Raw genomic sequence first — 23,316 nt, forward strand, 5'->3', positions numbered from 1 at the left:
AGGTTTGAGGGTTGGCCCTATCACTTGGCTCGCGTAGCTTTGTTGATTTCTTGTTCCGAGTTGAAGACCGCCTGTTTTGAGCAGGTTGGGATTGTGAAACTTGTTGAGATCCAGAAGCCGTGTTACTGCCCAATTGTGGATGTCCAATCTGAGTCGTGCCAACTGGTAGGTCACCTTCTGGGATGGCTGGTGTGGCAGCAGGAAGTTTGTAAGGCTGAAACCGTTTACCACGAGTCATTGAGGCGGGATGAGTGGTGAAGCGAGAGAAAATGGGAAGATGAAAAGATAAAATGATGAAATGACGACAAGACAGATGAATTGAAGGGATCAAAGCTCACAGCTTGCTCAATCTGGACACCTTTGGGTCGCACTTAAGCCCGGTACTTTTGGTTGTTGTTCAGAGAATTTGAAATGAGTCAGAGGTTCAAGGATTCAACTTTCTCTTTGCTGTCATATCTCAAGACAACAAACTTCATGAAATTGTTGATATCAAAAGGCGTTACAGTCAAGGAAGATGAAAGATAAGGAATTGATGCAACATTTCATTGATATGACAAATTCCGTCCAATAAGAAGAACATGATCAAATGAGAAAAACTGATTATCGTGGTTATTGAGAAAAAACCAGTTGATTTATTGATTTGGCACACTGCCTTCCAACAAAAGGCAACTGATTATCGTGGTCATTGAGAAAAAACCAGTTGATTTATTGATTTGGCACACTGCCTTCCAACAAAAGGCAACTGTTGATCGTGGTTATTGAGAAAAAACCAGTTGATTTATTGATTTGGCACACTGCCTTCCAACAAAAGGCAACTGATGATCGTGGTTATTGAGAAAAAACGAGTTGATTTATTGATTTGGCACACTGCCTTCCAACAAAAGGCAACTGATGATCGTGGTGATTGAGGGAGATTTGATGAGGATGATTGTGAGTTTTGATTTTAGTCTGAGATGGCAAAATGGATTCCTGTTGAAACTCCAGCCTTTATATGACTCTAATCAAAAGCCAGAGGTGCTTTCAATAAAAGCAAGGGGTGCTTTTAAATAAAAGCAAGGGGTGCTTTTAAATAAAAGCAAGGGGTGCTTTTAAATAAAAGCAAGGGGTGCTTTTAAATAAGAGCAAGAGGTGCTTTCAAGCACAAGGAAAAGTTGCTTTTGATTGCTTGTTATAACACAAGAAGGTGGTTTTCCCATTGAGCACCTCTTTCGTTTGATGCAAAGAAATACTTTTAATCAAAAATAACGATCAAAATAAGCAACTTTTGGAGTTCTGAAAGTAACAATCAAAATAAGCAACTCTAAGAGTTCTGAATTCAAAATCTGTGCTTTCAAGTTTTTCTGAGAATGAATCGATTGAATGAACACCCAGTAATAAACACAAACTAGTTCACAAAAAAAGAAAAATCGAAAATGTGTTAATGAACACCCAGTAATAAAAAATCAAAAACGTGATGGACCAGCAACAGGGCCTTCTGCTTCAACTTGTGACTGCGACTGTGACTGCGACTGACCATATCTACTTGGCCTGGTTTTTCTTTTTTTTAGAAGCGGAACATGGCCCGGTTGACCAACTAGAAGCTTTTCTTTTTCTTTTTCCCGCTTCTTCTCCCTTATTTTGTCCTTTTTTTTGATTGAATCCTGCCATTTATCTATTCCCTTCTGTACTGCTATCTTCCAATCTTGCGGACTGACACTGTTAAATGTGAGATTTGCCCAATGCCGATGGAGTTTGCTGGAATAGAAGGCTGCTGAATTAAGGATGAATGTTTTGGTGGGTTCATGAACCACTTCGAAGTCCAGGGATCTGGAAACACGACGTTCGATCATAATTACCCGAGTCTTATGAACAGTGCACTTGCTTTTGTGGCAGTTGTGCTGTATATTTAAGATCGCTTCAATATCCTGAGCAGGGAAGCAGGTGGAAAGTGTCAGCATGATCAAATTAGTTTGACAAAAGGTTGTGTACCAACATCAGGATTGATCCATTGTACATCTCCAGTCAATTCGATTTCACGCATCCCATAAAATGCATTCACTACACCCACATAACAATTTAAGACCTCAAGCTTGGTCTGTTTTAATACACGTCCACCTACACCCCAAATATTTTCTACCCGGACAATTCTTTTACCAGAGCTACTTCCAGTGTCCTTCACTGAAAGAAAGGTGTTGGTGCTGACCTTTTGTTTATTTTTAAGAGTGATTGCGCTGAGGAGTTTCCAGTCTTTTGCTGTGTAAGAATTGAATATGCTTTGTGGAATTCTTTCGCTTGGGTTTGTAGGCTGGGTAGCTTGCGGCTCTAGCATTTCAATTATTGTAGAAACTCGAATTGATTAGTATTATATTGTCCTGAAAAAAGCAACCAAAGTGACTTACTTCCTATGTTAATAGTATTCTCCCGATTCCATGATGAATTGTATCCTAATGCCCTTTGAAATAAAGTATTGTTACGGAATATATCTTGTACCTTCGAGCTTGCTTTGATATATGTCTTAGCATCTGCATCATAATTCTTTGCTCCCGCAGTGACAGCTCTCATCAACCTATGGTTATTAAAACTATTGCCAATATCCTTTGAAGGGCTAAGATGATTTGATTTGATTGAAGATTGCCGGGTATTTCCATTATAACCTTCGAAATTCTCGGTATCAATTAGACATGCAGGCCCAAACTCTTGAATTGACTCCACAAGATGGATGAGCATGTGAAATTTTGGTTTGTTGCACCATTGAGCTGTAAGTTCTACAATCGACTTCAAAAAAATGTCAATCAGACAACCCAGTTCGTGAAGATATGAATCCATGTTGGTTATCTCTGTCTGAAATATGTACGGAGCAAGATGAGCTAGTGCGGTCCATGTTGCACGTTCTTCCGCAGATAGTTTGCATTCAAAAAAAATGAAGGGCGCAGCCTGAAGAACTGTTCGAAACTCTTTCCCATTGAGACTCATAAAGTGTTGGATCATTGTTTTTGGTTGAATCGGAGGAATATTCAGACCAGATGTGTCAAAAGACCTCCAACGACCTTGTATTGAATCTTTTTCCAAAGCTGAGCAACTACTCATCTGATTACGCATAAGATACTTTCCAACACCCAAAAGCATCACATGTAGGACCTCCACTGGTGTATCACGATGTCCATCAAAGCCTGAAGGAGGTAAAGACAGCAATCACAGAACAAAATAAAATCAACCACAAAGACAAGACGGATAGAGAGTCTGAGCGAGATTAACCTTTTAATCGTGAGAAAGGGTTGAACAATCTTTCTCCAAATTGTTCATTCAACTCACGGCAGAGCTCGTCAACAGCACTGTTTGAAATTGATCGATCCCGATGGAAGTCCTGAGCCTTTTTTACAAAGTTTGTATTGAGAGGATCACGTAGTCCTAGCTCAGCTGATTTAGAATCAAACTGGCTGATAGTACCTGGACGCTGTGCCAGGTTCCAAAGATCCTTGGTTCCTTTCACAGTTTCAGCCCAGTCACGCCTTGGTAACGATGCCTGAAGGAATGGATTGTAATTCAGTCTCATCTGGAGCACAACCGATACACAGGGTGAATTATCTACATACCTTATTCCCGTTCTCGTCAATTCCCAGAAAGTCGCATATGTATTTTGATGAGCGCTTTTCCATCATTGACTTGACCTTCAAGTGGCATATTTGACAGGGTGTCAGTGATGTAGTTGGATTCATCGTATTTGTAACCTCGGCGTGCATGGGAGAGTCCCCTAAATGACAGAGGACTGTGGTCATTACAAAAACTTCGTTTTGAATCTTGTCATTGTAGGCAACAAATCCTTCTGTCATCAGGTTACTAGCAAGCCTTGTCAGAAAAGCATTCTAAGACATTGAAGGGAATCCCTTACTTAAGCTCGTCTACAAGTGGATCTGCCAGCTCCAAAGCGCCTGCGGTGTTCGAGGTAGTGAGAAAATGGCAGTTGTATTCTTCATTTGACAGTTTTGGAGGCAGACCAGCTAATGTGAAGTAGAAAGCTATATGTTTATTCCATCTTTTGGAAACATTTCCAGAGAGGTCATCACAATATAATACAATTGGAACATGCCGAATAATCCGAACATTTGCTCTCTTCCGCCATTCATTACATATAGGGACTTGTACAAAATTCCCCTTATCCTGGGCTTGTAGAATGAAAATCCAATCAGATACAAATTACTCGTGAATTATTTTTTGATAGAAAGTGATATATAAGTTCTCTCACCATACATACTATCCTCGCAATAATTTTTCAAAAGGATACCAGTGCGTATTTCAATTTTGTCAAATTCTCTCCAAAATTCATTGACATTGATTGTTGACAATAGATCGGAATTGAAAGAATGAATGTTTTGAAATTCGATCCGTATTCTTGAAGGAGTATCCATTTTCTGATGTGCAAATACACACTTTGCAAATATATCAGTTCCTGATCGATAAAAAAATAACGGAATTACAATCTCTTTTGATTGTAGCTGAACAGGTTCATAGATGTAAAAGTGACCGTTGTCTTGGTGCACCATCTGAACTCTAAGGGTCGGATCTAGCCTCTCTCGCCATTTTTTTGATTGTGAAAGGTTGTTGATCTTTGTGCCCAAAGCTGGTAGCTCTGGCAAGAATTCGAGGTGATCTCTAACATAAGGATTGGCGAGTTCCTGGAAGAATCACAAAACAATCCTTCAATTTTGATTTTGTGATGAAACATACGAGATTGCTTGCCTGTCTCAATATATCCTTGATTTTCAGTCTGAAGCAAGGTTTCTCTAGTGGACTCAGAGTTTCTGAAAGATTGAATTCGTATCTCTTCTTGAGGTTGCTGCGCGTATTTTTCAGACTTTTATATCCAGGCAACCTTACTCCAAGAAATCCCACAAATAAACGTATACGCTCGTACTCTAACTGGGACAGAGTAGTCCTTGTTGTACCAAGGATCAACAATCCAACTAGTTGCTACACGCACAATGATCAATCAGAGAAGTGTAGAAGTTTAAAACAATACTGGAGAATTCAGAGATGTACCTCTAAATTTGAAAAAGGAGCCCAAGTGGAATCCTCCGCATCCATAGCCTCTCCACACTCAGACTTATCCTCGGAGTGTTCTGATGTTTCATCGTTATCATTTGAGGTGTCGCTGTGATCATCTGGATAGCGTTCAATCGATCTGTCCTCATTACTGTTGACGCTATGAGACGGAGCACGAAACATTTCTGTATGATCTTTAGTCCACAGGTCAATCAGTGTTCTTCGACGTTTTTCACCAACCAGGCCATCTGGATCTGACCCCAGATCAACAAGGCAGGCTGGCTCTTTGTTATTCTGACCTGCTTCAGGGTGTAAATCTAAAAGAATTGGCTCGTTATTGGGCGTTTGCAGCGGTTCGTTAGGCTGCTGCTCGGCCTGCTGCTCGGCCTGCTGCTCAGCCAGCCATAGGCTGAAGTTCTCAACATGATTTTTCGAGGTACAATGTTTTCGAAGGGATTTGAGTTTCATCTCTCGGCTGGCAGGACAGGCTCGACAAATGAAAGATGCTTTGCCTTGTTTTGACTGAGGAATCTCGACAAAGCCTTGCAAAGTAATCTTGATCAGCTTCGGATATGTTGTTGACAATACAAAACTATTCACATTCTTCGTCATCCATCTCAACAGTCTGCCTTTAGCAAAGAAACAATCGACAGGAGTAAAAAGCGCCCAAATCAAATTCTTGACAACTCTAACTTTGCAATGTTAGACTGCTTTTACAACTTACGTTGGATTGGACAAGATCGTTTCAAGAATACACCTTTTCAATATTTATGACTGGCTTTTGCAAGTTATACTCGACAAACAAAATCGTTTAAAAGCTGCCTTTTGATCTTTGAGGCTGGCTTCCCTAAGTAGATATGAACCAAATTGTTTTGGATATCTGCCTTTTTGGTGTTCATGAGACATTTGAAACTTACGATCTTCAAAGCAATGAAATCATTTGAAAACTTTTTCGATGATTACTCCAGGCTTTTAAAAGTTTTGTTTTGAATTCTTCCTTTAGCAAAGGGAAATATTATAAGTGCGATAAACAAATGTTGGATAAATGATTGAAGGGATTTTCCTTTGAGAATTCAAAGGGAACAAACGACCATCAGAGGTCAAAGCCAGCTACCCGATAGCATGACCGCTCGAACGAGGTTTTGGAACCGCTGGTATTTAAATCAACCCAGCGGATACGGTGGGATTATTCACGGTTTTCGAGAGGGTTGATCTGACACGGATCAACAGCTGCTTGAAAGCAATCAATCAGCTGTATTCAGCCACTGCGTGTAAATGTCGGATGCCTATCCGGGGCCGCGCCTGACTCTCAGCCGCGCTTCATCTGCTGCTTTTGAAACCTCTGACCCCCTGATTCTCAATGAAAACAGGGTTCGTGGTGTATCAAATCCTTATGCATGACGTGTCCACGTTTTCGCGAATTGTGAGATTCTGGTGAGATTCTGTCCGCGAAGACTCGCACAAGCTTGATTAGTCTGATAATTGATTCAGGGTTATCTGTCCTTTTTAATCGAGTGCCAAGCTGATATGATGACAACCCCATGATAAATGTGGTATTGTTTTCCTCCCCTACTTTTAACTATTAAATACTTCCTCTTATCAATCCACTCTTACGCTGAAATGGTCTTACCGGGTGTCGAGATCCCATTGGAATCGAAGCGAAAGAAGAAATCCAATACAAGTAAAGACACAATTAAAGGTGTTGCTAGCCAACGCTTTGCCCTACTACATAAACGTGAAGCCAAAGCGTCACAAAATCTCCTTTCGGCTTTGACTAATCCAACACCTGTTCCACCGGTAAACACTAACAGTGACAACAATGACGGTGTTGGGGACGTACAGTCGTTCTCAGAAATGTTGGAAAAATCCAACATCTCGAGCTGAGGTCGTGGTCCCGAGGAGGTGACTTTTTCATGACATGTGTCACGGAAAAGTCATGGCAGCTGTCGAGTGGAGATCAGTGTCCCTTTCACCAACCTCAACTCCCTTGTGTCCTCTCCATGCCATCCTTCCTCTGATCCTCAACTCGTGTTACAATCCCTTAACCATGAAATCATACGTTTTCACCGTTTTTCTGAAGAGATCAGTCCGTTAGCCTGGCCATTGGCAAGATAGGTGTGTGGTCATCGAGGTATGATGGAAAGTAAACGAATTTTCATCTTGAGATACCTGTCAAAATCAAAGTTTTTGTCAGTGTTTGTATCTGCGTGTCCCTGCTCAGCGCACGGACCCCGAGCTCAGCTCGAGATTTTGCATTTTTCCAACATTTCTGAGAACGACTGTATATGAAAACTTATTCAGGACCGATGACCATGATCCAGCGGTGTCTGACAATGGCGAAGCAAACCCTCTTCCAGGAAGTCGTACTGAATACTATCGAAGTGTTACGTATCAGGAACGTACACTCCGAGAGGAAGCTCATTGGCGAGCGGTATTGCCCAAGGTCTTCATTGCTTACCTGCCATGTAGCCGTCAGACATACGAATGGTGTGATAAGACGTTATGGAATCAGAATTTTAACACGCCTTGCAACTGCAGGGAATGGCAAAAACATACAGTGGTTATTGATACCATCGATATGGAAAGTAAGATCAGTATCTTTATTTCTCTACACTGTTATCATCACTTTAATCATTATACATATCATTCTACTTTTCACAGGCCGAGAGAAGCTATCAGTTGAGATGTGTTCCTGCACATCGGACTTGGTTCGACTGATTTGGATTGGTTACATGGGTTGCTCCCCAGTTCAGCCAAGGACGGCAGTTTCACTTCGATTTCTCAGGTTCCACCATACTTTGTGGAAACATTCTAGTGTGCGACTAGCGGCATTTATCGGAGCGATTGATGAGTATCTCGATGCGCGAAGCGCCCTCCTTGTAGTTCCAGGAACTAATCAGGTGAGCTATGGTATATATTTTGTCAAGTATCACATATATTGATTATCTGCTCTTGATTGTCTGTTATTTGTAGACGAGAGACTTACGTCGCTGCTTTTCGGCAGCCGTTGATGCATACAGAGAGATGCTACGAATGGAAGATGAGATGAGTTTATTGGCATTGCACATGGAACCTCAAGATGCTCTTGCAGCAACCTGCCCTTCGTGTTTTGGTCCAAAGGTTCCTGGCAAGCGAGCGGACGAGCCAGATCACATCATTTGTCTTGATGCAAATTTTCAACAGAGAAGACACCTCGCAGCAAGTGCTTTGTGGCGTGGCGATACAGGTGTCTTACCATCGCTTTTTATGTCACCAGCAACGGTGATGACATGGAAAAACAAGTTAGAGCCTACTGCTCAGAGTACCAACACAGGTGCTAGCAAGAAGAGTCATCCTGCAGACGATGTGGTGGTGAGATTTCATCTCAAATCCATCATTTAGTCTGTTGTTGAAGGTTTGCATGAAACAGGACCCTTGCAGTGCGCAGCATACTGCTGCCAACGACACTCGAGGGCGTCAGACTTGGCGCGGTTGTGATGAGACTGGTCTGATGGGATTGGCCTGCCGACACGACATTCTACTCAATTTCATCAACATAGTACAGAGTGGAGAACGGTCAGTGGTTCTCCTTTGATTTCTCATGTGTATATCTCTTGCACCGGTGATTTCTTGTCTTTGCTGAAGTCATGCATCTTAATTTTTGTAGTGGATATTACCCTCTAGCTATGCTCGACTGGATCTTGCGAACTACTACGAATGAGGAAGATAAGCCCCATTTTGGCGTGTTGTATGACATAGGATGTAATATGGAAAAAAGTATCATTAAAGTAAGTGGTCATGTAGATTGTGAAGAAGATAATTTCACTAACCTTTGTTAATTATATTCGTGTGGTCAGCGGAACCTCTTTGCTGAAGAGCGAGGAGCTCAAAGGTTGAAATTCGGAACAAGTGTATTTCACTCCTACGTCCATCAGTGGGCGTGTCAATTGAAGTACAATCCCAGATTGAACGACGACTGGGGACTTTCTGATGGGGAAGGATTAGAAAGAATCTGGGCCAGTTTGACATCATTAGTTGGTGCTTTGAGGTATTCGACCAAAGCACACAGGCTATGTGCTTTAAATTTGCGAACTCGGCATACTAATGAGGGAAGGCGAAGCCGATCTAGTTGGGTATTTCTGCAACTCTCGATATTGAATACTTGAAATACTGACTGACTTTTTTCTGCCCCTCTGATATCAATAGTAAGATGGTTGATTGCTCGGTTTGTTTCTAGCAAAAAATTGCATGATGAGAGCATGCAGAAGTTGCATGCGCTGCAAAGAAATAACAATAGATACACCTTGGAATACTTCCAAGAACAGTGGACCAGGCAGCGTGATAGCCAACTGCGTGCTTTAGTAATTGATGATTCCAAATCATTAAATCAAAAACTCACTCGTCTTGTGGAATTGGAAGAAAAGTATCGAGATACAGAGTTGAGCTTTTTTATCTCTTATTGTGCCCATATGATCTGTTTTGAATGTAGTGTGATGAATCAGAGAGGAAAGGAAGACAATGCAGGCTAAACCAAGACGCCGTCGGACCACTTCTGAGAATTGAAAACTAGCCCACTTGTTAGAGACAATAGCAATTCTTGATGAGGAGATCCATGATTTGGTTCATGATCTTGGAAGTAATCATTACAGGGATATGGCTGGCGCATCCAGTTTGTTTTACAACATCTTCTCTCTTTGGTTGAGGGTGTTTCTTTATCTTACCATGCTGTGTTTATTTTTTTCCATTGCAGCGCCCAAAGGAAAACTTCTCATTAGGGTACGTGTGGCAAAGTCAAAGTTATATGGGGCAAAAGTTGATGTATTTGAGAGTCAAAGGAGAAACAATGAGAGAGAGGGTAAGGTTTATACTGTACGCAAAAGAAAGTAGCTAATTTATTTGAATTGGCATTCAGGAACTAGAATGCAGCAGTGGTCGAAGAAGCATCTAAGAGAGAAACAAACTGCCTTGAAAACTAAATACAACACATATCTTCGTAACGTAGATCAATTTAATACCGAATTTGCATCACAAACACCAATTGAATGCCCGCCTTTCAAAGACGTCCTAAGAATGACGCTGGAGAATCAGTTTTGGGACATCGGTCAGTTGACACATCCAGGCGAAGCTTGGGCTGTTGATCCAGAAACCAAAGACGGCATAAAGGCATACCTTGATATGACTCATTCTCGGGATGAATTAAGTCGGATTGGGCGTGAGTGTAGGCAAACAGCAAAATGGGCACTAGACGTTCAAGAGAAACTGTCAGTCTTATCAACCGCTCTACAGTCGGAAGGTCAGTAGGTTGTTGATGAAACTGGATTTGCGATATACACTGACCTTAAGTTCATGGCAGACGACAACCCCAAAACTGTGGCAAACAAATGGATTGTCAGTGTAGTCGGGTTGACAGGTGTGAGGCCGATTGAGCGATTGCACATCTGCAAGAAGGTTTTACATGCACTCTACTCACGGCTGAACCAGTACCACGCCCGATTGTGTATGGTGTGGGATGTGAAGATGGATGAAGCGATGAATAAAACAAGGTTGTCCAGTGGCCTATCAGACGAGCAAGAAACGTCAATCAAAACACAGTGGGCTGCGCTAGTTAGACAGAGTAAGCTAACCTGGAAGGCAGCAACTGATGCTGAAATCCTGGAATCCACTCCTTTGGATGAGGCCGAGGCAGCTGAGCTTGATCTAGAAGATGATATGGATGATGATGGTGAGGGAGTAGATGTGATGGGCTTTGTTGAATTTGATCTGATTGACGAGGAGATGGAGTAGTAAAAGAACATCTTAGAGGTGTTGAACCTATCGGATCCGATTCGAAGGTATCAAAGGTGGATGGTAGAGTTGAAGTCAATCCTAGACTGAGATGATGAATCCTAAAGATAATTACGTGCGAATGAATTTGTTTATGTGTTTGATATATAATGAGAGAGAGTGAATGTGTTAAGTAGTAAAGGTGCAAGGGCAAAGTGTGGCAAATACCAAAAAGAGATCTGGGTATCAGATACAGGGCTCAGAGCGCTCTGGAAGGTACCCAGAGCGCTCTGATGGGCACTCAGAGCGCTCTGGGTACCTTCCAGAGCGCTCTGTGAGACTTCGACTTTGTGGCAGAGTTAATTTTTTTTGAAAGTGTGGGTAATTGAAAGGAACTGGTGTATCAGGTATGATTAGCTGAAAAACATGAAAAAAAGTTGTTGTAAGATGACTTGGGGTGCTAAAAAGGTCCGCTCCAGAGCGTCTGACATGCTCTGGTGCGAAGCTCCGGCTTCCAAGCCGTTCAAAATGTGCACGACAGGAACGACTTACATGTCTCTTCATACAGGTGCCACAGGTGAGTTTGGCCCACAGTCATGCAATTTTTTTTTTTTTTTTTTTTTTTTTAAAGTGCTTTTGATTTCACATATCGCACTGACTAACTATGTATGTCTAATGTAAAACAGGAAAACAATTCTACAACTGCCTTTGGGTTCCCCTTTGTACCGGACTACCAAGCCTTTACAAAGGATTACCATGCAATGTCTTTTGTATGAAACCTCGGATAATCCATGAACTCAAAGAATCTTGTTACACCATACTCTATGAAAACACATGGCTTTTGGGTTCCATACTGTGAAGTTCCTGTTTAAGCATAGCAATGGTTGGGCAAAGACTTATGCTTACGTGAAACACTTCTTATTGAATGGGAGCATAATTCACAATTAAAGACATGCTATGCTGAGGCAAGTGCTAGACAAAGAATTTCCAAATGTGAGGTGCTCAATACAAGGCAAGAAAGGTTGGGAAAGCAAGTTTGATAACTCAAGGGTCTTGTGCAAAAAGAAGTAAAAAAAATTGGAGCATGTATTCTGGGATGAGACTACAAATAGAGGGGAAAGTAGGGTCTTGAATTTTTCTTGTAGAGTCGGAGGCAATTAACCTTTCAAGTATTTCTTATTATCTTTTATCAAGACGCTAACATCTTTGTTGTCCAGGGGCCTAGCATCCGGATAGGACGAGGCTAACCGGCCAGCACATAGAACGGCTAAACCGTCGGCAGTCGCGGGATCTAGACCTAGATCGCCAATGACTGGGTGCCTGAACTGTAAAAATCAAGGTCAAAATGATAAAAAGCTGCGAGTTAGAACAAAACCTAGTCATATGTAGCCAAACTAGGATGGAAATCAGACGAATCAGGACGAGTGATATACCTCGGTTTTAATTTCTGGGCAACAGTCAACAGTAAAGCTGTTGAGTGTGTTCTCCATAATGGTCGCAGTCAAGCTGAAAAGAGTGGATACAGCAAACAAAAATCAGCAACATATATTTCACGGACACGGATGAAGGCTTACTCTTTATATGGGACTACCAGTGCCAGTTTCCCCTGAGCGTCTTTCCCAAAGTACAAGACCTGGGCGCAGTGTTCGAGAAAGTGATCAGATTGACCGCGACAATGATTTGTTCACGAGATTGTCACTCACGCCGCAGGTTCCATACCCACTACTACTCCATCCATTTTGCGTCATCATCTGACCGGCGCTGAAACAACCCAGCAAAAAATGAATAAGTTGGTAAAAGAAAATAGAAGGTATCGGGTGAGAATTGGTTTAAGCTCTGAACCATCTACCGCTGACACTCATTCAAATCCAATGGATGATCATCCAGACAGTTGAAAATATTGGTGTTTGGATCATTGTCAGTGATTGGGGTACATTTACCTTGACGGGCCACGAGTCGGCTGGGTGGGCTATGGCCAAAACTCAAGGAAGTATATAAAGATATTAATGAAAGAACTATAATCATGAACTTCATCTTTGAACAGTAACCAATGTGTGCGCTGAGCAAATCTAGTGGGGTCGATAATTTGATCAAGATCGAGTGGCTTATAAAGCAAAGGATAACAAGTCACGGACTGTCACAGACATTCGAACAGCTTCACGTGAGCTGGCACGCGCTTATTCCACCTGAAGGTTGCGCACGGCTCTTCATTAGTAAAGGGATTACGAGCTGACATCCGAGGCGCTACGGTTACAGCCGAGGGTCCGATCGGTACGCGGACTCAAGGCTCATTCCCTTAATTTCTTTTAAAACCGCGGATCGTAAATCACGGTCAGACCCGCGCATTAGCGCGGAAATTACTTTTGTCGCAAAACCAAATCTTTGATTCCATTCAAGTAGAGCCACGGAGATAAGATTTACAAGCGCGGACGACACAAAAGCGGGCTGAGCGGCAAGAGACGGAAAGAAATCACGAAACTGACGAAATAAATGTACATGCCTCGAACAAGTGTAGGCCGGAAAGAAAGACGATTGAGCATAAGTAAGAAAATGTGACTTTTGAAGGAAACGTTGAAATGAGTACTTGAGCAAAAACGAAAAAACGGCTGCAAAAAAACCTTGAATGTAAGGACGAGTAAGCAAAAAGGAGAAAATAGGACTTTTAAGGATACGTTGGAATGAGGATGTGAGCGGAAGCGAAGAAAAGCAATTGCGAAAAAAACCTTGAAATGAGCATCTGAGCGAGAGCAAAGAAAAACGAGTGCGTGAAGAACCTTAATAAGAGCATCTATGTAGGAGACAAAAGAAATCTAGCGGTTCTGTTTCGTCGGCCTGTTTGTGCTATTAAAAATCCTGAGACGTGACAAAAAATACTCAGCGTGAGCGCGCATTGCGGCGACAAACGCATCATTATAGTCCAGAAGGTTAGTGCCTTCGTCTGCGAACGGGGCTTCGTGGTGGATTGCACGAAGTGCACTACAAATGGCCGCGAAGTCTTCCTTGCGCTTGAACAGGCGTCGGTCGAAAGCTCGCAAAGCGTCCTCCTCGGCGACTGAGAGGACTGACGGTCCCGTGTCGAAAGCGGCTTGGCTGGTAGTAGTCACTGTACGGGTGGAACTTGAGGTAGCATGTTGAGACGAAGCCGTGTGAGTAAGGCAGGATTCGGTGACGGTCCTCCCGGTGTTCAAGTTGTTGTATATGGCAGCTCTGCTGGGCATTGAGTCAGCGCCCGTTTTTTGGTGGAAAAATGTTTCACTTACACGGAAGGCCGTCGTGAGGTCCTTCAGTGACGAATGGCGCGGGATTTGTCGTGCCGTGTGGGCGATTGGCCGACTGCTGGTGAGATGACGCACCCGTAGCTGGATTGGTGACTTCGCGGCGATTTAAGTCCCTTGGAGCTGAAGGTTGTCGCCCCCTGTCCATTTTGTCAAGCAGGCCATCGATTTGTGAAGTAGTCACAGGTGCGGGTGTAATCTCGGGCGTGTGATGCATTGGTTGTCGACTGGTCGATGGTTGGGGTGGGTGGTACATTGGTTGGCGACTGGTGGATGGTTGGGGAGCGGGAGAACTACGATTCCCTGGTTGGGAAGGGTAGTTAGTGGACGTGCTTTGGAGAGCGCGTTGTAGCAAATTGTAATCGAGTTGGTAGGGCATTTGAGTTGGTGGTGGAGGGGGAGGGGCAAAGGACGCGGCGTTAGCATTGTTGGAAGTGTAAAAATGACGTCGGTGACTTGGTGACCCGATTGTTGAGGAAGTCACATTTGTACTGCCACAAGTGAGTTGTGAAGTGTTGAAAGATAGATTGAGTTGTGGTGAGTTCAGCTCAAATGACCGTACTGCACTGCGTTGCTGGGTGCGAGCAATATCACGTCCAAGTGGTGAGGTTGGGTACGGTGCGGCCGTTTGACGTGGAGGGTTTACAGCATGAACTGCAGGTTGTCGGGAAGGAGGTGTTGATTGAAGGTGGTTAGGATCATAAAAAAGGCGACCTATATAGGAGTCGCTGGAGGTTTCGGCGGATCGGGTGGTTGCGTTAGTGGTGTCATGGAGCCATTGGTCCGAGGTGACAGACATGCCGCGGTTGGGTGGAGCAATAGGCGCCGGCGCGTGTAATGGTGGTTGCTGATGGTGGTTTGGCTCATTAGCTGGGGTAGTGGTTTGACCGGCGCCGTTGAAAATGTAAGGTAAGGGCGCCGGCACCATTGGAGCGTAGCAAAAGCTACCAATTGGCAGGCCGGTAGTGGAAGGAGTGCGAGCGATTCCGGCGCTAGACCGATAAGGATTGATGGGAGGTGATGGAGGTGGAGTGTCGGGATGGACATTGGTCAAAGTCCTAACCACGATGTTGAAGGGTTCAACGATTCGTCGGAATTCAAACGGAGAACTTCCATCGTCGACTTCAGGGTTGGTCTCTAAGATATTGAAGCCAGTCTGCCGTGTGAGTACATACATATGTTTGCATGAGGACTTGTTTTTGAGGAAGTGTGTACAATTGCAGTTGTTGACGTAGCCGACTTTGCCGTCTTTAGGAGGCGTTGTGTTGACCGTGTACGTAGCCAACATGGGCCGTGTGAAGCTGCTTATTGTCCACTTGTTAAGATGGAGGAGTCAGAACGGTCTTGGCACAAGGACGAAAGAACTAGAATATGTATCTTACCTTGTTTTCTTTATAAGGTTGAATTGATACTCCAAGATCAGCGAGGTCACTGTTGCTGTACGTCTCCAACAAACCTTTGGCAATGTTTTGGTACTTCGTGGCGCGCTGAGGACGGAAGCCAAGGGTGGTGGTGAGGACACTTTGTCGGAAGTCAGGCTCGGCCTTGTCGACCAAGGTTTGGAGCAGATCGTCAGGTCGCCGGAGGGTATGGCGACTGAGGAAATTGTATTTCAAAACTCGATGATAACTTTCAGTGAAGTTATTTGTGTGGATACCTTGCATGGGAACATCCCTCTCGGACATCATGCAATGAGAATAGTTGTGTACCCATTGATGCTCAAAATATCAAACACTACACAAAATATAATATTTTCTGGGCAGAAAATTAAATTATTGATACACAAAAATATTGAGAGGCCAGGAGAAGGGCAAAAAATAAATAAAAATATGCATCTTGTTCCCTGCGGTGAGAGCTTCACTCTCCATATTTTTCCATATTTTTACAGTCCGTATTGATAAGTGTACTAACAATAAACCTTCACAATCATCCAATTACAACCTGTAACAAGCACTGAGATTTGGCTCATTAGTGTTTAGAGAAACTTTTGATTTCTGAAAACACCTATAACTTTGTCAAATCTGCCTCAAAACACTCGATTTTAAGTGCATTAGAAAGCTGAACTCTTCCTCTCAAACTTTCATAAGGTCAAGAACTATGTAGCTAGTATGACAATCATTCTATGGATCTGTATGTACAAATGTACAAAAAAGATTATATCTTTTTTAGCAGACCAGCATGCTGTGTGGTCCTATTATGAACTATTTGGAGGACAATTCCAGCTTACCAATGCACCCAAAATCGAGCGTTTTGGACCGGAATTGAAAAAGTTATGAGTATTTTCAGAAATCAAAAGTTTCTCTAAACACTAATGAGCCAAATCTCAGTGCTTGTTACAGGTTGTAATTGGATGATTGTGAAGGTTTATTGTTAGTACACTTATCAATACGGACTGTAAAAATATGGAAAAATATGGAGAGTGAAGCTCTCACCGCAGGGAACAAGATGCATATTTTTATTTATTTTTTGCCCTTCTCCTGGCCTCTCAATATTTTTGTGTATCAATAATTTAATTTTCTGCCCAGAAAATATTATCTTTCTTGTAGTGAAAGGAATTCAGGGTTGATGGTTCGATAATCGTGTTGAAATTTGAGAATCGCGTCTTGCCATCGCTTTGCATAAATCACCGCCATTGCAGCTGAGTGGTATTGCTTCACAGACTTCGTGCCTCCCTAGGTGGATAAAAGGGTTAGCCTATGAACCGCACGAACCTGAGATGTGGGCTAACTAACATATGTTTTTGCCTTGAGCTTGATAGCCCGGGAGACATGAAAGATGCACCAGTAATGTCTTGGTTTGAAGTTGCAGTTGGCGTAGGTGTCAACGACCGCTTTGGCGTAAGCTGGCACGCAATCGGTCATGAAAGCTTTCGGTAATAACTGAAATTCTGCCTTCATCCATTGCAAAAAGCTGCCGACAGTCTCGCTAAAGAATGAAAGTCAGGAGACAAAGTGTTGGACGAGAAGAGTGAATAGCTTACGCCTTCTCGTCGGTAGTCAAAAACCAAGCAACCGGTAGTCCACTGCCAGTTACCGGGTGACGAAGAACTATGGTAAGTAGAGTGAAGCTCGTTAAAGGCCACTCCGGTATACTGGAGCAAACGCCGTGCGTGGAGTCGAAGCAGAGAATGTCGTCTCCGTGGCGGCGGATTTGTTCTCTTTGCCATGGAGATAGGAACGCAACCGCTGCGGTTTGTGTCTCGGCGTTGGATGTGTTATTGACAAACCACCCTCGTTCTCGAAGACGGTCACACCACAAGTTGATTGAAGTTAGGACGTCGGAACTCAGATACTTCGTCTTCACTTTGAGACGGCGGATTGCATTGTTGACCCTGGTGCGGTCAATGTTAAGAGCCTCAGGCACGATACCTAAAGCCGCATTCTTGTCCTTGAGTAGATGTCAGCATTGTGCTTTAAGAGTCTTGCTGGGTGAATTCCACTTACTGGAAAAAGATCCGGACACGATAACAATCTTGAAATTGATCGCCACGTTAAGCCTGAGATGACTCGTTCATTCAACCACGTGGCGACAACGTCGGGCAAGCGCATGTTGCGCATGTCTTCGATTGAATATGGATTGTGGCGCTTATGTTCCCAGTACCACTCAAACTCAAGGTCGCCTGTGATTGTCTTGCAAATATGAAATTTAGCAGGACACTGAACGCGGACAGAGCCGCCGGAACGTCGAGTGGCGTTGGTGAGGGTCGGTTTGATGCGAGTAGAAGGTTTGCCTGAACAGTTACATAGCCAGGTCTTTGTCCATTCGTGACGTCGAGTAGGACCATGGCGAGGGCGAGGGGTGTCGGTCTCGAAAGCAAGCTGCTCAGTAGACTTCCTAGCTTGTCCATTGAATCGCTTTCCCTGATAAATCCATATGGAAGACAATGTCATGGCGAAAATTACGTCCTTCTCGATGCCGGCCTCGCGGGGTAGGCTGAGACGCACGACTTCAGTATCGAAGCGGGGTGGTTGGCGGGACGTGTCGCGAACGAAGCGATTAGAGATGCACAAGGGGAAAAGGTAGCCAGTCGTGTATATCGGCAGGAAAGTGATACGCATCCGCACTCGTGATGAGAGGAGATCGACGTCAGTCTACGTCGGCGTCCTCAATGATTGTGTACAAGCCGGGCCGTGACTTCGCCGTCTTCCCTGGTTTGTTTGGTCTCATTGCGGTGAAGTTCGTGATAACAAAGAGAAGTTGCAAAGTCTAGCGCAAGTATTCCGCTTCCAAGACAGAACAAACCCATCACCACTGTCTTCGTCCCTCCCAAACAGTCATCCTTGCGTCCGTTGTCTGAGCTCAAAAGCATCATTTGACCTCCTTTGCCCGCGAATCCCCTCTATCGTATTTGCGGTCACCGACGATGAGCGTCAGCACACCACAAGGAGCCTCAATTCGGCGCCTCTCTGACCTCAGCGGATCCAAAACCACCACTTTTGTCTGCACCCCCTCTTGTGTTACCGATCCTTGCCAAATGGATCATAAACACCACATTGGGGCCGAAAGAAGCAGGCAGGCGGCCCACGCTCACTTCACACCATCCCTTTCTCATATTCTCGCCTTCATCAATGCTCAACCGTCGGTCCCGGGCCTTCAGCACGCTCATCGCCAATAACGTCGCCGCCAGGGCTTCCAAGATCATCTCGTGCGTCGCTTACACCCCTCCCGGAATACCTTGTCTTTTAACTTACTTCGTCCGGGCTGTGGACCCCGGGGCCTAGGTTTTGCGGCCCTTACTCATTTCGTCACTTACAAAATCGTCATCAAACGATCATTCCCTTTTCGTCAGTTACCTCATCATTTTTGAGTGACAGATCGTGGACTTCCACGGTTTCAACTCAAACGGGCGTCTTTCCCACAGCGCTCGGCCAAAACGAATGCGGAATCTGACAACAACCTTCTGGTGGAATAAATTCAGGCCGTGAGCTGAAATTGTCATTTCCAATCCAGATTTTTCTCTCACAAAGCTCAAAGACCTTTGACGCAATCGCAATGGTGTGAACTTCCCTGCCCTCGGATAGAACAACGCACTCGAAGCGTGCCAGAGTCGTCGTGGGACTTTGTAGAGTTTGAGCCTCGGAAGCCTGTCCAGAAATTTCGGAACGGACAAAAAACAGGCTTGGCCTCGGCTAGTGGCAGTGCTGGAGACGAAATCCTAAATGTTGTAGAGTGTTGTGTGTACACGACTGCGCCACAGCAGATCACGTGACAGTTGTACAGCGTAGTGTAGATATAGTCTCTCCGCCTCGGCATCGGCTTCCACATCATCATCACTTGTGGAGCCGAAGCCGTGGACGTGAGCTAACCTTGCCGGTCGACTTATCCGTTATAGGTAATATATCATCATCACTTGTGGAGCCGAAGCCGTGGACGTGAGCTAACCTTGCCGGTCGACTTATCCGTTATAGGTTATGAGCCTGCGTTACCTCACGATAATACTCGAGTAGTCCCTTTTGTCGTCGTAATCGCACTCACCGTATAAGCCTGAGCCGCCACTCAGCATCGAATTTTTCACATGCTGTTAGCCCAAAGTCCAAAGCAATCAGCTTCAGGATCCACAACCCGTTCTCGAAGCAATCAACCTTGTTTGACATCTCGTTCGGAATCTTGCACTCGAATCGTAAACGAAAACGAAAACGAATACCAATCTGACCGTAACCAAACTGAGAACGAAGATCGTACCCGTGATAAATCTGCCGACGTAGAAGATCAGCAAGAAACCAACACCCGACAAAACACTCCTAACCCTGCTTTAATTTTTAAAAATCCTAATCCCGCTTCTGTATTTTCGCAACCTCCACTTGATCCCCGTAGTTTCATTCTTCCTCCATCCAGTCGTGATCCAGAAGAAGACGATACCGATCCTGCAGACCAAACCATCAGTTTTCGAAGTCACAAACGCCGAGGACCTGTGTATCGATCCCGTGAATCGTCACCCGATATGTCCGAGATCATGGACGAACGTTGCAAAGAGCTCGATAACAAACACGATAACGTCAAGAAATTTATCGAAGGTATCGAGGTACTTGCTTTAGATGGATTGAATCTTGCTAGATGGAAGATACGAACTGAAAGAGCTATTTATGACATGACCGGTGTATCCGACTACTGGCTCACTAAGAGTATTGATCAAGCGAACCCAGTAGAAATGAAAATCAACCGTTGTGCTGGAAGAGTAATCATGAGTACCATTGCAGAAGAGCTGAAAGACATGATTTATAAGAAGGCTATCGCGCATGAAGCGTTACATGTTTTAGAGGAAATGTTTCATCAAGGAGGAAGAACAGCTCAATACGTTATTTTTCGCAAAATTATGTTACGAACTTTCAATCCCGCTACAACTGATCTTATGACGTTCATCAATGAGGTTAATCAAGATTTTGAAAAGCTCAAGTCGGTCGGGTTCAGCTGGGATGAAGATATCGTCAAGGGAATGGTGTTTCAACTCTGCTCGCCCACATCGGGAGAGTATGGTATGGATGTGGTGAACGGAATACTCGACGCACGATACCGAACCAATAAATCACCCTTCACTTCATCTGAAATTCGTTCAACTATGCAAAATGTCATCACAACTCGAAAAACAATCAACGAAAACGATATGAGCGTGAACGCCCTGACTTCATCTTTTCAGAAGATGACACCTGCGAAATGGTCTAAGCCTTGACAGCCGTATTCTAGTCCATCTACATACTCGAGTTCCTCTTATCAGCCTCCTCAACGTAAAGCGCAAGCTTTGCGTGGACCGCCACCACCACCACCTATGTTTAAGACATCGGCAGCACGAGATGCGACTGAAACGTCACCAATCGAACCGTCAAGCAAATCATGCGATGAGGTACATAAACGTATTTGGCAATGTTTTCATTGTGCGGAGTTCGGCCACGGTAAAGATCACTGTCCTGTTTATAAACGCTTTCAAGCACGAACGGCACCCCACTTTAACGACTGGGTGAAATGTTCAAACGGAATCAGCTATACTCGCAAGGCGGTATTTGGATCCGCAACGTACGGTGTTCCTACATCGGTCGTTCAGGCCCATCAAGCGCAACTCGATCTCAATCCCCCTCCTCCTTCAGCTCCATCACAAGTGTCCGCCTCAACAGTGGCATGGAGTGCTGAAGGTAACGAGCTCGACGAGACTCCAACGGAGTATCTGGTGGACAGTGGTGCTACCCACCATGTGAGCAACGCTCTATCCTCTCTAACCAATTATGAAACTCTCTCTACCCCAATCAAGCTGAACACAGCTGCTCACGGTGACACGGCTTACATAGTAGGCAGAGGTTCGTTACGAGTGAAGACTTCGGACGGTACCGATTTCGACATTACTGAAGTATACTACAGCCCTCAAGCAACAAACACCCTGATTTCTCAAGCGGCCCTGGTGGAGCAAGGTGCAAAATTATGGTTCTGGGGGAAGGATATGGTGATCAGACTTCAGAATGGCAAATCTATCGTAGCGGTGTATAAAGATAGGAAGTGGTTGATTAATGCAATGAAACCATATGTTTGTCACGAACAAGAACCTGAGAGGGTCGGTAAAATTGAAGTTCTGAACGCTGAGAAGGATGTAGACCTTGCGTACCTTTGGCATAGAAGATTTGGTCACGTAGACATGAAACGTATCCGTAAGCTATGTGTGAATCAACTAGGACTGGGCCTTCCTAAGTCCATCCCAACAGCCTCTTTCACCTGTGAGGATTGTTTGACTTGCAAAAGCACCCGACAGCGAAAGTTAGGCTGTACAGGCCGAGAGCTGGGAATGCTTGACGTCATTGTGTCGGATGTCATGGGGCCTTTTCCGGAAGACGTCAACGGCAACCGATTCACCGTCACCTTCAGAGATGTTGCAACCACATTTTCGGACATTGTCATTATCAAGAACAAATCTGACGTACCTGAAACATTCACGAAGGTCATCAATCGATGGGAACGTGAGACGGGTTTTAAAGTCAAGCATGTCAGGACTGATGGCGGGGGGGAGTATGTGAAGACAACGTTTAGCAACTGGCTAAAAGGAAAGGGGATCGTACATGAACATTCAAATCCTTACGAACCTGAACAGAACGGAGTAGCAGAACGCCTGAACCGAACAATCAGTGACATGGGTAGGACGATGCTGGCGGCATCTCACCTTCCTCAGACCTTCTGGTCTTTTGCTTATCTTGCAGCTTGCTATTTGCACAATCGATTGCCTAACTCACTCACCGGCGATAAGACTCCTTTTGAACTCTTTTATGGACGAAAACCCCAACTTGACATAATTCGCACTTTTGGTTCTACCGCATTTATTCACCGTCACGCAGGACAACACCACGGAAAGCTGGATGATCGTGGGAGGAAATGTGTTATGATAGGATACGTTGACGGTGGGAAGGGGTGGTTATTTTACGATCCCGGATCCAAGGTGTTACTCAAGACTGGTATCGCAGTGTTCCCTTATGAGGACAAATTCGTTCATACCTCTACAGAAACTCCGAAAGCGACATCCTCAGATTCACTTAATAAAATTCTGAACGACCCACCAAAGAAAGGTAGTCTAGAGTTCATCGTCAATGCGTTAACACTTGGAGATTTTACGGCTGAACGTCTCGTACAAGACGAAGATGCCCAAACCAAAAACATCATGTCACAGATTAATCTCTCATCCTGTTTAAAAGAACCGAAGAACTACAGCTCAGCAATGAAAGACCAGTATGCCAAACAGTGGAAGAGCGCAATCGATATTGAACTTCAAGCAATGGAGGATATGGGAGTGTGGAAGATAGTTGACCGACCTGAGAACGTGACACCTTTAGGACTCAAGTGGGTTTTTACTTTCAAGAAGTTAGACGAGAAAGGTGTTCCCGTCAAGTTTAAAGCAAGACTAGTAGCTCAAGGCTTCAACCAGCGTGAGGGTATAGATTACGATGAAACTTTCGCACCGACTGCTTGTGTTGCATCTTTGAGATTTCTACTGACTCTGGCAGCAAGGATGGGTTGGGAAGTTCACTCTTTTGATGTAACGGCGGCATATTTACATAGTGATATTACAAACAAAATTTATTTCAAACTACCTCCTGGTGTGGTGAGTGAAGCACGTAAGGCAAACAAGATCTTAGAAGCAATTAAGGCTCTTTACGGAACAAAGCAAGGTGCTAGATGCTGGTGGAAACATTTTGAGAAGATTTTGAAGAAGTTAGGATTTAAACCAAGTCAATTTGATCAATCATTATATGTATGTAGACGAGGGGAAGAAGTGTGTATTGCATGGGTGCATGTAGACGATGGAGCCGTT

At 44.2% G+C, this 23,316-nt stretch overlaps 3 protein-coding genes across 3 annotated transcripts; 1 reads left to right on the forward strand and 2 right to left on the reverse strand.

The window, feature by feature from the left end:
- Window positions 1-7,597: 7,597 nt before the first annotated feature.
- On the forward strand, window positions 7,598-8,400 carry MELLADRAFT_94562 (uncharacterized protein; the record flags this gene model as incomplete). Its single annotated transcript, XM_007406414.1, has 3 exons — window positions 7,598-7,604; window positions 7,681-7,919; window positions 7,993-8,400. The coding sequence occupies 3 exons, from the start codon at window positions 7,598-7,600 to the stop codon at window positions 8,398-8,400; spliced, it is 654 nt and encodes a 217-aa protein (XP_007406476.1).
- A 3,518-nt stretch (window positions 8,401-11,918) lies between these two features.
- MELLADRAFT_124576 (uncharacterized protein) lies at window positions 11,919-12,795 on the reverse strand (the record flags this gene model as incomplete). The annotated part of the gene is made up of 5 exons (XM_007406513.1): window positions 11,919-12,086; window positions 12,195-12,267; window positions 12,336-12,394; window positions 12,465-12,522; window positions 12,611-12,795. 5 exons carry the CDS (start codon window positions 12,793-12,795, stop codon window positions 11,919-11,921), a joined length of 543 nt encoding a protein of 180 aa, XP_007406575.1.
- Window positions 12,796-13,571: 776 nt separating this feature from the next.
- MELLADRAFT_60661 (uncharacterized protein) lies at window positions 13,572-15,721 on the reverse strand (the record flags this gene model as incomplete). Its single annotated transcript, XM_007406512.1, has 3 exons — window positions 13,572-13,864; window positions 14,022-15,351; window positions 15,419-15,721. 3 exons carry the CDS (start codon window positions 15,719-15,721, stop codon window positions 13,572-13,574), a joined length of 1,926 nt encoding a protein of 641 aa, XP_007406574.1.
- Between the last annotated feature and the right edge of the window lie 7,595 nt (window positions 15,722-23,316).

Source organism: Melampsora larici-populina, assembly GCF_000204055.1.
Source record: "Melampsora larici-populina 98AG31 unplaced genomic scaffold MELLAscaffold_6, whole genome shotgun sequence".
Classification (NCBI taxonomy): Eukaryota; Fungi; Basidiomycota; class Pucciniomycetes; order Pucciniales; family Melampsoraceae; genus Melampsora; species Melampsora laricis-populina.